Source organism: Lepidochelys kempii, chromosome 2 (genome assembly GCF_965140285.1).
Source record: "Lepidochelys kempii isolate rLepKem1 chromosome 2, rLepKem1.hap1, whole genome shotgun sequence".
Classification (NCBI taxonomy): domain Eukaryota; kingdom Metazoa; phylum Chordata; order Testudines; family Cheloniidae; genus Lepidochelys; species Lepidochelys kempii.
The window spans coordinates 63,997,832-64,012,035 of NC_136381.1; the positions used below are offsets into that span (position 1 = coordinate 63,997,832).

The 14,204-nt window shown below is 43.5% G+C and overlaps 1 protein-coding gene across 2 annotated transcripts in view; it reads left to right on the top strand.

Moving 5' to 3' along the window:
- TTPA (alpha tocopherol transfer protein) overlaps nucleotides 1-7,109 on the top strand; it is a 22,088-nt gene extending 14,979 nt beyond the window's left edge. The window contains exons 3-5 of one of the 2 annotated variants that reach the window (XM_073331030.2): nucleotides 386-579; nucleotides 2,432-2,542; nucleotides 4,277-4,419. In XM_073331030.2, coding sequence (XP_073187131.1) covers nucleotides 386-579; nucleotides 2,432-2,542; nucleotides 4,277-4,297 — 326 coding nt within the window. In that variant the 3' untranslated portion in view covers nucleotides 4,298-4,419. Of the gene's footprint in view, nucleotides 1-385; nucleotides 580-2,431; nucleotides 2,543-4,276; nucleotides 4,420-5,294 lie in introns of those variants that run through there. The other variant, XM_073331029.2, reaches the window with a different exon arrangement.
- Nucleotides 7,110-14,204: the final 7,095 nt, after the last annotated feature.

Consider the following 14,204-nt stretch of genomic DNA (forward strand, 5'->3'; position numbering starts at 1 on the left):
TGGAGCTTTGGCCAGTGACTTTACAATTTAATTACTACTGTCACTGCCAAACCTAGAGGATTCTTGAAGCAAACTTTGCAAGATTCTTTTCTGAAAACTTCCCGGCAGGTTCCTGCTGATAGTAGAAATGAATTGCAGAGAGTGGAGTGATTGTGCAGAGTAGAAGAGGAGCCAGAGGGGTGTAGAGTAAATAGTTTCTGTACTGACAAAATTACTTATTGCAGAACAGGAGAGGGCTTGAAGGAGGAAAAGAAAATGACTTCACACTCCATATTGCTGTTTACTCATTTTGTATTTGAGGAGTGCATTAGAAACAATAGCCAGTGGGAGTATATGTATACAGAATATCTGTGTGGTAATACAGTACAGTCTATTTGTTCTTCAGGACGATGGGATCCAAAGATGTTTACAGCATATGATGTGTTTCGTGTAAGCCTTATGACATCAGAGCTCATTGTAAAAGAGAGAGAGACACAACGGAATGGAGTCAAGGCTATCTTTGATCTTCAAGGGTGGCTATTTGCTCATGCATTTCAAATCAGCCCAACAGTGGCCAAGAGGATTGCTGCCGTGCTCACAGTAGGTTTGATGCTTAATTTTAGTTTCTTTATTGCAATAGTCAAAATGTTTCTACTGTAAATTATGGCACACTTTCCTTTTGTGTAGGACCTTGTCATGGTAACACCGCTTGAAAGAACAAAATAGTGCTATTTAGAGCTATTAGAAGTGAGACACACTTAAATGATTTAAATCTAAACTTTATTTGATTTGCCTTCAAATTGTTATAATCAAGTAGTGAATATCCTCCAGATTCTAGTTACATATTTAAAAAGTCAGTAAACTTCCATAAGAACTCAATAAAAATAATAAAGCCAATAGCTCATCTCTGTAACATTAGCCAACTAGATAGTGGCAGGCTTCAGACTAGCAAGGGTTTGGGTTTGAGGCTTAATCAGAGTTAGGTCATTGATCTTTTGGTGCAGCAATCTCAGCTTTTCTGATAATATTTCTACCTGAGAATTTCATGAAACCAAGCCTCACAGAGCATCTACCGTCTTAAATGTGGGAATTCTTACATGGTTGGTTACTCTTACGATGATTCTACCATCTTGGGAAAAATCTCACTAGAAAGGCTGTTCTTGTGAAATATTTCAGCTGTACCTGAACCAGTAAACAGGTCCCTGGTATCTTTAGAATTTGTTTTGGGGGTGGGGAAAGAGGGTGCCTGGTTAAATTTAGGGATTTGGATCTAGTACTCCCATGCCAGAAATTCTTTGGATGTGAGGTGTCTACTTTCGTATTTACCCTTTGTTTTTCAAACATTTAAAAGTACTACAAATAAGGCAGCAGAGAAAATAAATCAAAACTATAAATTGTGAGTAGTGCTTCTTAAAATTTATAAATTTATTTATTGCAATTCTCTATCTATTCCTCTCATCATTTTCTAAGTTGGGTTGACATTTTTCACACACAGGTTTCTTCTGCTTTTGCTTGGCAGTTCAGGCAATTCAGGTCCCTTTCTGTCACTGTGACATTTTAAAGTAACACGTTATGGGCCAAGATTTAAAAAAGTTAATTTCCTAAATCCAAATTTAGGAACATTTAGATTTAGGATCCTAACTTTCAGCTCCTGTTTTTTTTTAAACTTTACTGTAATAGCTCTTGTAAAAATATGATCTTGCACTGCATGAACAAATATGAAGACATAGAGAGAGAGAGAGGTTAATTGCAATGTAGAAAGGGAAAAATAGCATCAAAATAATAGTATTGCCTCTTTTTGACCCAAGTAGTTAGTCCAATTTCAGGGTGCTGGGAATGTTCCAGTTGGAAGCAAAAATTGATAAAAGTCTGGTATTCTCTTTGTTGCCATCTTGTTTATTTACAAGAAATGTACAAAGTCCTGCTTCTCTGGACACAGAAAGAACTAAGAAGACAAGCGGTTTCTTAGCTTCCAGTCCCAAGCCTCATTAGCTAGCAAGAGCATTTAATTGTTATGGACTATAGCCTAATCTGAACTGTGCAGTGCCCATAGCTGTGGATCTTGAAAAAATCTGTTACCACAGATATGGGTAAAAGCAGATTTTGGTGAGATTACATAGCAGTGCTCATTGCATACATTTTACAAGATTAGAATCTGATGCTTAAGTTTTTATCCCACTGTTTCAAAAAGTTCCTAAAAACCGTTACATTTAGCAAGCTATTTTTTAATTCAGATAAGAGCCCATCAATCTGGCCCTATCCAACATGATAAGAAAAGAGAGGCTAGTGTGATATTCATGGAAAAAACATTTATGATCAGTATCTCCAGTTCACCTCTGGAAGAAGTAGAAAAATTGTAGTCAGCAGAGCTGTAGCAATGAAATGGGGCATGAATGGAGGCCTCTTCTCCCTCTTCTTAAACTCTGTGGTGATTTTGTTGATATGTTTGCAGGATTCCTTTCCACTAAAAGTTCGTGGCATCCACTTGATTAATGAACCGTTATTCTTCCACCCGGTCTTCGCTCTAATTAAGCCCTTTCTCACTGACAAAATAAAGGAACGGGTGAGTGAACATAAATACATATTTCTTTTTTTCTACAATAACAACTTCCATTTGGATCTGGGTTCTGCAGTGCCTGAGCACTGAGTAGGATAAATCAGTTTTATACTTTCCACTTCTGTAGAACTTTCACTAGGGGAATCTTTAAGCACTGTACAAATATTAAATATTTCAGAATTACAACACACTGGTGAGGTTGGTCTTGCCGCCATTTTTACAGATAAGGAACACTGGAGTGCCAAGAGGTTAAATCAGTTGCCCAGTGTCATACACCAAGTGTGCAGTAGAGCTGAGCATAAAACCCAGATCTCCTGAATTTTGCTTCAAGCGATAATTATTACTCAGTGGGCACTGACACTGCTCCTCTCCAAACATAACGGAATACACTGGTCTTGCTCCAAAGAGCCTATACTGTAACCTGAACACAGACTCGTGGGTCAGGCTAAAGGTTCAAATTTCAACTGACGCAAAGTTGTTTTTTAAAATAGCTTTTGCGTGACATTAAATGAATTCATAGTTGATGTTTACTTAACCTAAAATCCCTGTTGTATTTGGGTGTAGTGGCACATCAAGCATTCCAGCAAGATTGCTCTTGCATGGCAAGCTGTGTGGCAATTATTCCAGGCAAAGTAGGTAGGAGTGACTCTGGTTAACGGCAGCACTAAGCTGAGGAAGAGGAGAAAAGAGTGAATGAGAGAATAGAGAAAACTTCAAAGCTGATGAAGTGGAACAAAAGCAGCCTGAGGTCAATAGTTAGGGCTAGACCAGGCCAGGGGGTCTGGGAAGCGACTAGCTCAGGTGTGGGAAAACTACGGCCCACAGGCCGTTAAGCTGGCTCCTGAGCCACATCATGCTGCTCAGCCCTGCTCCAGCTGGGGCGCTGGGATGGAGCTGCACAATGTGGCTTGGCCCTACTTCGACTGGGGTGCTGGGTCGAAGGCCACACCATGCAGCTCAGCCCTGCTCCGGTGCACCATGCGGCACGGCCCCGCTCTGGCTGGGGTGCTGGGTCAGGGGCTGCACCATGTAGCTCCCAGAAGCCATGGCAAGGCACTGCTCTGACTCCTATGTCCTCCAATGGGAGCTGCAGGGGCGGTGCCTATGGATGGGGCAGCAAGCAGAGCCGCCTGGCCACGCCTTTGCATAGGAGCTGGAGAAGGGACATGCCACTGCTTCCGGGAGCCACTTGAGGTAAATGCTGCTTGGAGCCTGCACCCCCTGAACCTCTCCCCAAACCCTGCCCCAGCCCTGATCCCCCTCCTGCTCTCCAAACCCCTTGATCCCAGTCCAGAGCACCCTCCTGCACCCCAAACCTCTCATCCCCAGCCCCACCCAAGAGCCTGCACCCCCAGCCGGAACCTGCACCCCTCCCCGCACCCCTGCCCCAGCCCTGATCCCCCTCCTGCCCTCCGAACCCCTTGGTCCCAGTCCAGAGCACCCTCCTACACCCCAAACTCCTCAGCCCCACCCCAGAACCCATACCCCCTTCCACACCCCAACCCCAATTTTGTGAGCATTCATAGCCTGCCATACAATCTCTATTCCCCGATGTGGCCCTCGGACCAAAAAGTTTGCCCACCCCTGGACTGGCTTCCTGTTAGCTTCAGGAGGAGGCGTTGCTTTCTCACTCTGTCTCTCAGATCTTGCTCAGGAAGCCCTGAGCACAAACGCACTTAATTGAATGTTCATTTTATTGTGCTTTGATACAATAAGTCTTTGTGTCATACACATTTGCAGAAAAGCCTGTTTAAATGTTAAGAACTAGAGACTGGAAATGAAACAAGCATTTGGCGGGAAGTAGTGCATGAGACTTCAAAACAGCACTGAAGAAACAACAACAAAGCGGTTCTACTGATATTCTTCAAAGTACAGGCTCTGCATCTGATGTTTCTAACCCCAGAAAAAGCCTTTGAGGTGGTTGAAATAATTACCCCCATTTAGAAATGTTTTATCTTAAGTGTTGTAAACTAGAAATAAATGTTAATATCATAGAATTATAGAAATGCAGGGGTGGAGGGGACCTCAAGAAGTCATCAAGTCCAGTCCCCTGTCAAGTCCTTACACAGAAGTAAGTAAACCTAGACAATCTCTGACAGGTATTTGCCCAACCTGTTATTAAAAACCTCAAATAATGGGGATTCCTCAATCTCCCTTAGAAGCCTATTCCAGAGTGCAGCTACCCTTATAGCTAAAGTTTTCCCTAACATCTAACCTAAATTTCCCTTGCTGTGGATTAAGCCCATTACTTTTTCTCCTACCTTCAGTGGACAAGAAGAACAATTGATCACAGTCCTTTTTATAACAGACCTTGACATACTGAATGGGAAGTGAGAGGGGACAGTACCTTGCATGATCACACCCTTAGGGCTGGTCTAAGCACAGCATAGATGGGGTATGCATTGTATACCCCTACCTGAAATAGTTAAATCGTGTAAACTAGGCCTTGGTTTCTACATTTGCAGCAGCATGAAACACAAGTTGCATTTCATCCTGAACTAAGCAGCGAATAGCTGTGAGTTTGGGAGCTTTAGGAGAGTATAGTGAAGTTTATTTGCACAGTGTGGCAGTGAACGTACATTAAAAGAAGTGAGGATACAGTGGATTAGTGAAATCTAGCTTGTGCTTCAGTTCCCACACCTGAGGTTCTTGCCTTTCCAATGTCTTCACTAACCGCTGTGGGATTCAGATGGAAGTAAATGTATGTGTGTATTATGAAAACTGGAAAGCCATTTTTAAACAGCTTTTCTTGTTTCAGGTGTATATGCATGGGAGTAATTACATACAGAGTCTGACGCAACATTTCCCAGCTAGCATTCTCCCACAGGAGTATGGTGGGGAGGATGTCTCCATTGAAGACCTTTCCCAAGAGTGGACTGACTTCATAATGGAATCTGCAGATTACCTTCAGAGTATTTCTCTGGTTTTTCCAGTGAAGCAACCATATTAAAAAGTAACCTCTTGGTACTGAGGCAATTCATTAAAACAGAGAGCTGCAGTTAATTCCTAGTATTATGATTGCAAGCCAGAATGAACTTCAATCAGAAATTTTTTATTTAGATTTGTCATTACTTTAAAGGGACCTGTGTAAAACTTCTGGTAGATCATTGTTGAGGGAAGAAATGCCCCATTTGCTGCATTTTTATATTTGTACTTGATATCCTCTCCAAGCAATTACATCTCAGTTAGAGTTGCATCTCAGAACTAAAGGAGAGATACATGAGTTTGATATTTAGAAGGATAATATGCAATACTGTTTGTAACAGATTATATATGTGCCCAAAGGCTGGATAGTGCTGCATGTAGGATACTGCAGAGAACAATATTCCTCTAGATATGTTCTCATGGAACTCCAGTCTGTGAGGATTCAGTACAAACCATATGCTCAGCTCTTGCACTGTAGCTGCTCAAGTTGATGCACTGACATAAAGAGCCAAATGATTTCAAGAGCTGCAGGGCAAGTCTGCTTTGGAGTTACAGTCGTTTGGCTTGGAAGCACATTTGTACAAAGTAGTGATTTTTCTTAGGCCTAATGTTAGCAGGGAATGGGGCTGGTCTTTGGATTGATTCTCAGGGAAGTGGATTTCCAGTCAATTCGCATAGCTGAGCTTGCACTTTGGATGAAAACTGATCAGCAGTGGTGGAACATTGCTGTGCCAGCGGCTGCTGTGAGCAGCACATAGCCATGCAGGCATTTAAGTTAGTAAGCATCTAACATTGTAAAGGGATAATCAACTTGGAAACTATTAAAAGATCACGTGAATCACAAAGAGGAGGGGGGCAAATGGATTAACTTAACTTTGAAAAATAATTTTTCTTCCCCGGCAACAAATGTTCTGTTTAGATAAGTTACAAGGCAGCTCCTGTGAAGTGCCAGACACCCTTAACTCCTACTGTGAAGTCCTGTAGAAGTAAAGGGTGCTTAGCAACGCCCAGGACTGGGCTGTTTGAGGGGAAGAAAGTAGGTCTCGCTTCATGGATTTGACCATAGAAATAAACGTGTCATGTGGTTTCAGTATTCTCACTGAATACTGTTGCTGTTAGATGCCAAGCACCTTCCTTTTTATTCCAAGAGATGCTAAGGGTATTCAACATCTCCTGTGCCTGGGCATTTTGCTTAGCACTGGCAGAAGTTTTTTACTTAAATGTATTTGATACTGACCCCGATGCCTCTTCAGCTATTACAGGCAATTGAAAACTTTCCCACTGTCTTTACTAAAAGCGGTTCTTAAAGGGACGCAACCAGATCCAAATTACATCTTTTAACAAAATGAGATATTTTCTTACCTGTGTTACACAGCAATAACATAGATTATTTAAACTGAAAGGATTTAAACAATGAACGTACTTTGATTTTGTTTGTTTTTTAGCAAACTAACTTCCTAGCTCTTATTTCTTATGGATTTTTGACAAGGCAGAAATTGTTTGACAGATGTATTAAACAGCTCTTAATGATTCCTTATGGACCCTAATGTTAAAAGCATTTATAAGGACAATGTCTTTTGTAAAGTTGACTCAAATGTTTATTTTGCTTCTCTTGGAATCATCAGTAGATTTGATATTTGTACAAACTTGCTATTTAAAATTAAGAGGAAGGAGAAACTAAGAGTGCCATATTAACATATCAGTAAAGTCTTCTGTAAGATGATCAATGGTACTGCTCAGGCTGTTTCATCAGCAGCAAGAGTGCTCTTAAATGGTAGCTATGGTGTGGTCAATGCCAATGAACAGACGCATTTTAAAATTACAAAGCCAACATGGACATAAGAAACTTTGTTGCCTCACCCCCACGTGCACAATTTTTTCTTGTTGTCCTGGACACCTTTGGTCTGTAGTCTGTTTTAAAATATTTTAACCTTCAAATTGTAGTTCAAAGAATTTTTCATTATACTTTCTTGTCAGAGATTCAGCTTAGAGCATGATACAATAATATCCTCAGGTGCAGGAGGGGTCAGGGGGGCGGCGCTTACCTTGGGTGCTGCGGCTCCCAAAGTGACCGGCACACTCCTTTGGCAGTGGTTCCTAGGCCAGGGGGCGGGGGGGAGCGGAGGTCTCTGCGCGCCGCTGCCTGCAGGCACTGCCCCCACAGCTCCCATTGGCTGCAGTTCCCAGCCAATAGGAGCTGTGGAGCTGGTGCTCAGGGCTGGGGTAACGTGCAGAGGCACTCCACCCCCAGGGGCCGCAGGGACATGCCAGCCACTTCCAGGAGCAGTGCGGCGTGGCGGGAGGGAGACCGTGCGGGCAGGGAGCCGCCTTAGCCCTGCTGCCCTGTTGCTGGCACATCTCTGCACGCCCCTTGGGAGGAGGAGGAGGGCACGGGGTCTCTGTGCGCTGCCTGGGGCGGGGGCAGCATGCGGAGCCGCCTCCCCCCACCAGGGGCATGCAGAGACATGCCAGCAGCCAGCCGCTTCCGGGAGTGGCATGGGGCCACCGGCCACCATGGAATGCAGGCAGCCTGCCCGCCTGAGCTCTGCTGCGCCACCAGCCGGGACTCAGGAGCAGGTTGTCAGATGAGATTTGTCCTGCATTTTGTGGGGCCCCTGTCACTGGGGGCCCCGTGCCACAGCACGGTCTGTTTCATGGTAAATCCTCCCCTGGTGGGATGACCTCTTCAAGGAGATCCCTGTAGTGATTTCATCCCCGCGCCCCTGAATTTGCTGGAGCCCAGACACCACGGGCCCATACAACTCCCCACCCCGAGCACAGAGCAGCCATATTAACATATCAGTAAAGTCTTCTGTAAGATTAGATGATCAATAGTACTGCTCAGGCCGTTTCATCAACATCAAGAGCGCTCTTAAAAGGTAGTTGAGTTGTCGTCCATGCCAATGAACAGAATCATTTTAAAATTACAAAGCCAACATGGAAATAAGAAACTTTGTTTCCTCACCCCCACATGTACAATTTTTCTTGTTGTCCTGGACACCTTTGGTCTGTTGTCTCAGTTTTAAAATATTTTAACCTTCAAATTGTGGTCAAAAGAATTTTTCATTATACTTTCTTGTCAGAGATTCAGCTTAGAGCATGATACAATAATATCCTCAGAGAAAGGAACTTTTGGAAGATATTTCTTCTTGTTTAAAGGGAAATAGAATAATTACCATAGTTGGCACCTTGTACAATGCACAGCTACACTGAGCTACACAACTCAGATTCTAAACTACTGGGGAAAAATGTTTTTCTAGTGAGAATTGGAAGCTGATGCTCTTCCGTATACTGCTTTAATTTTAGTTCCTTGGAAAGAAACTCCATCAAGAAATTGTTTGAATTAATTGAAAGTTCAGTGCTTTCCTATGAACATAAAAGTTTATATTGTAGATATTTTACCTGGCAGAGACCAAACCTATTCTCAATTATAAATATGCAGCCCTCTTTACTTCATTTGGGTCGCATGCTTGTAAACTAAGAGGTGTGGGGCTTTGGTTTTGTGCTGAACTAAAATTGTAACCATTCAGTTAAAAAAAACCCACACCAAACCCATGTTAAATGGTGTTGCGAACGCATTACAGATATTGGCACCTCTGCTGCGGTGTGGCTGTGATTTACTTTCTTCACGGGACTCTTATTTGGCTTTTAATGGTTACGCCTATTGTATCACAACAGAGTGAACTGTCGTTTGATTTGGGTCTTACCTCAACAGTGAGTTTTGTCAGGTGGGTGGAAGGGCTATTATTTTACACCCACAGAAGGAAGAGGAGGCACTTTGAATTGCAAAGGACACATATCTTATTGCACAGTGATTGAAGCAGGAGAACCTCTTTAAAGTACTAACTTTCTATAAAATGCTGATGCAAATATAGTTTGCTACTGACTGTCAGCACACTGTAATGTAAATTGTTTTTGTAATTTTGTACACGTTAGAATACCTTTATATTAAAAAAGAAGTAAACTTAATATAACATTCTAGGTGGATCATGCAGTCTTGTTGGTCTGTCTCTCTCAACTTTTTATTAAGAAAAATTTACAATTAAAGATTAACGTACTATGTCAAACATTGCTTATTATTTAATCAGGATCAGGTTAATAATCAAAGTACCTGGCTAAAGATTCTGGCTTGCTGGCTGGAGAGTCATCCTGCTCCTCTGAGTATGCCAAAGTGGGTGACCAAAATTCGGAATCCTCTTTTTGACGCTTCTCTTATGTACATACTTTGTGTGAAAGCTTTTGCATTACAAAGGCAGTCCGTATTTTGCAATACCACATTTCCAGAGAAGTCACACTTTTCCCAGTAATGTTCAATACAAAGTCTTGCTGCTAACAGTAAAAAAAGGAAATTAATTTGTTGCTCTCTTTGAAATGTAGAGCCTCTCCTGGAGCATTAAGGAAGCAAGTCAGCTCTGGGAAGCTGGCGCTTTGCGATAAGATGAATCTCTTTAATAATTTCCTCCCAAACCCATCTACCTGAACACAACTACTACATGTGCAAGTATGTTCACGTTTTCCCACAACCCCTCCACTTATTTGTCTGTTTTTAAATGCTTAGGAATTATGGAATAGTGTAAGCATTCCTTTCCCAAGTAGCTTCTCTTTCTAGCTACTGCTTGCAATGTTAACCACAAAAGTAGGTTGTCAATACAGCTTCTAGCAAAATGCATATAGAAAACTGAAAAGTCCCCTCCAAGTACTGTAATAGATTAACTGAGGAATAAAGCTGTCTTTTCAGTTATGGTCCATTCAACTGCCCCTTCAAATGGCATCAAGAAAACAGAGATAACTTCTGCACCCCAAGTAAAGTCATTCAGGTCCCTTAGAAATAAGGTTTGTCTTTCATTGTTTTGTATTTAAAACAAGGTGCTCTGACAGACAGCCACTCAAAGTCCCTTCTTCACTCATGACAACCTGTGGCAGGCCAGGCCCTGTTGACTCCATCTGCAAACTGTTTAATGTTGTTTCTGGACTCCTCACCTGACTGTTGCTCAGACCAGGAGTCTGCCTTCATTAGAGCTCTAGGATGGGATTTTCAAAAGTGCCCTAGATATTGCTCTACAAGGGACTTCTCTCTACCTGGCCACTCCACGGACACATGCACATCAGCTCCCTAACTCCAGTTAGTGGCAAGGTACACTAATTTCTGCAGGCATATAGACTATCCCCTTCCCTCAAGGGAAGATTGTCTAATATAATTTTAGGGCCTTCAGTCCTGTTCATCTCTCCACTTCCCATGTGGGAAATTCCAGCTGTTCAGCTGTACTCTTTCAGATCACTTCATTCCTAAAGCAACTTATCCATTGGGTTGGACAGTCTCACCTAAACCCACAGCTAGCAAGCATAGAAGAGCTACTGTAGTCTGACTCTGCAGCCCTGTTCGAAAACCTCCCAGATTCTCAGCTACCAATGCCAAGCTGTCCACAGGGTGTGCAGAATAGGTTATTCAGGTTGGTTTTGGCACAACAAGAGGAGGCACCTACAGTTCTGCCTTTAACCTCCTGCTTGTCTCTCTACTGAAGCTTCATGCAAAGAAGCTCATAGCAGCAAGTGTAGTGGGGATCCATATCTTGGATTAACTCCATACTCCAAATTTAGAGGAGCTTGTGTACAATTCCTTATGAACAGGCTAGTAATCCACCACCAAAAGATTGACTTCAAACATGAAAAAGAGATGGAATTGTAATGTTGCACCCCATAATGCTTTATAGAAATGCTTATGAATGTAAATGACATAACTGGAATATGTTTTATGCTACATGTGCCATGTAACATATCTCTGCAAAGGTTATGATCTACTGAATATATTCATCCTATTTGTATGCATGTATCATTTTTGTATTTGAAGTTATGAATATTGGCTGTATACTTGTTTAATTTTAAGTAGCCTCAGTGAAGCATTTGGTCAGTTTCTTGAGAAAAGATTATTCTCAGTAAGCGCCCAATCAAGAAACACTTAATCTGACAATAGACTTTGATAGACGCCAGTCCACATCTGAGCTTTCCTGGGAACATACCTGTAGAGAACTAAGTCATGCATGGACACGTGACTTGCCCAGTTGACTCTGAAACTCCATCTTGTAGAGGGGACTGTGCACAGGGGGAGGGAGGGGTTTCCACCCACAAGAGAAAAACTATATAAAGTCCTGGGAGACCCCTCCATTTTGTCTTCAGCTGGCTCAAGGTAGCCTCTCCACCCCCAAAAGGATACCTGAAAGCAACTGGAACAAAGGATAGTAACCACAGGAGTGTGAGTGATTGCCGGACCCGGACTAGAAGGCGGATAGTCTGTAAAAGAAGCTTATTGGAACATCTCTGAGAGTGAGATTTCATCTGTAATCACTTTCTTACTGTATTAGGCTTAGACTTGCGTGTTTTATTTTATTTTGCTTGGTAATTCACTTTGTTCTGTCTGTTATTACTTGGAACCACTTAAATCCTACTTTTTGTATTTAATAAAATCACTTTTTACTTATTAATTAACCCAGAGTATGTATTAACAGCTGGGGGGGGGGGGGCAAACAACTGTGCATATCACTCTATCAGTGTTATAGAGGGCAAACAATTAATGAGTTTACCCTGTATAAGCTTTATACAGGGTAAAACAGATTTATTTGGGGTTTGGACCCCATTGGGAGCTGGGTACCTAAGTGGTGGAGACAGGAGCACTTCTTAAGCTGTTTTCAGTTAAGCCTGCAGCTTGTGGGGGACGTGGCTCAGAGCTGGGTCTGTGTTTGTAGCAAGCTAGTGTGTCTGGCACAACCAAGCAGGGTTCTGAAGTCCCAAGCTGCCATGGAAAATGGGCTTAGAGGTAGTCTCAGCACATCAGTTGGCAATTCCCAAGGGGGTTTCTGTGATCCAAGCCATCCCAGGAATATTAATGTTCACTGCCTAGGGAAAGGTCACTGACATTGTTATAGATGAAAATCATTAAAAGAAGTCAAGCAAGAAACACAGACTTAGTCTTTTATCTGGAAAATGCTGAGAAATGTTCATCCTAATGCAAGGGTGGGCAAACTTTTTGACCTGAGGGCCACATCTGGGTATGGAAATTGTATGGAAGGTCATGAATGCTCACAAAATTGGGGTTTGGGAGAGGATGAGGGCTCCAGCTGGGGGTGCAAGCTCTAGGGTGGGGCCAGAAATGAGAAGTTCAGGGTATGGGAGGAGCTGGGGGTGCAGGAGGGTGCTCTGGGCTGGGACTGAGGGATTCGGAGGGCAGGAGGGGGATCTGGGTTGGGGCAGGGGATTAGGGTTCAGGAGGTGGTCAGGGGTGCAGGCTCTGGGCAGCGCTTATCTCAAGCAGCTCCCAGAAGCAGTGGCAAGTCCCACCTCTGGCTCCAATGCAGAGGTGCGGCCAGGTGGCTCTGCATGCTGCCCTGTCTGCAGGTGCCGCCCCTACAGTTCCCATTGGTTGTGGTTCTCGGCCAATGGGAGCTGCAGGGGCGGTGCTTGGGGCGCGGGCAGCATGCGGAGCCGCAGGGGGACATGCCACTGCTTCTGGGAGATGCACAAAGCGGGGCAAGTCCCCAACCCTGCTCCCTGGCTGAAACGGGGCAAGCCCTGGACCCCACTACCCGGCAGGAGCTCAAGGGTGGGATTAAAAAAAGGGCCAGATGCCACCCCCCCCCGGCTGTAGTTTGCCCCGCCCTGTCCTAATGGCACAGCTGGTTCATTGTTTTATTACTGGTATTATGGTTCTATTTGGATTATTGATTAATGAAACATCAGATAACGCTACTCAACTGGTGTTTATAAGATAGATCAGCACTGCATAGAATGGGCTAATACTTTACCTAGTTCGGAGGACAGATTTTCAGCTTACATTCTGTTTCAAGTTGATTGCAATTCTGTGGGGTTTTATATCCTGCTTTTTTACTTTTTTTGCAGTCATGATTACCCAGACCACACGTCTTAACCAAGTAATTCATTATACCCTTTGCAGCTGGGTCATGGGATACAGATGCTATGATTATGGCTATAACTTTAGCTTGGAGGTCATGGTGTTCATGGTATAATGAATTGGAATCAAGTCCATGACAAACCCACCCCACACTCACCTCACAGCAGTGGCTCCTGTCCTGGGGGGATGGGCCCAACTCTCCACTCTGGACGTTACAACCTGGTGCATGTGGTTACAGCATCACTCAAGGTTGACACGTGCTTCCCGCTGTAGATGGAAACTGAGGAGTGGGGAGCCAAATTTGATTGGCACACTTAGCACATGGAGTCACAGTGCCATTCAGGTGTTGTGTGTCTGTCCCTCTGTCTCTATCTACAGAAGACTGAGAGAAGACAAGATTTCAAGGAGGAGTGTATAATCAAGGGTACCAAAAGCAACTGAGAGGTCATGGAGGAAGAGGATGGAGCAGAGACATGGTAGTGGTGGAAGGCAAGCTGAAATGTGCATTTTCTACACTTAGGAAAGAGTGAAATTTTGCTTGCATGTAGCAGTCAAGGCAGAGGATGTAAAGCAGCAACACTCAATTAGAGCTACCTGTGGGCCGATTTGAGAATTTTATGACAAGAGGCGGGCCATTTGTGGGGGGGAGGGATAGCTCAGTGGTTTGAGCATTGGCCTGCTAAACCCAGGATTGTGAGTTCAGTCCTTAAGGGGGCCATTTAGGGATCTGGGGCAAAAATTGGGGATTGGTCCTGCTTTGAGCATGGGGTTGGACTAGATGACCTCCTTAGGTCCCTTCCAACCCTGATATTCTATGCAGAAGGCTGACAAAATAAACAA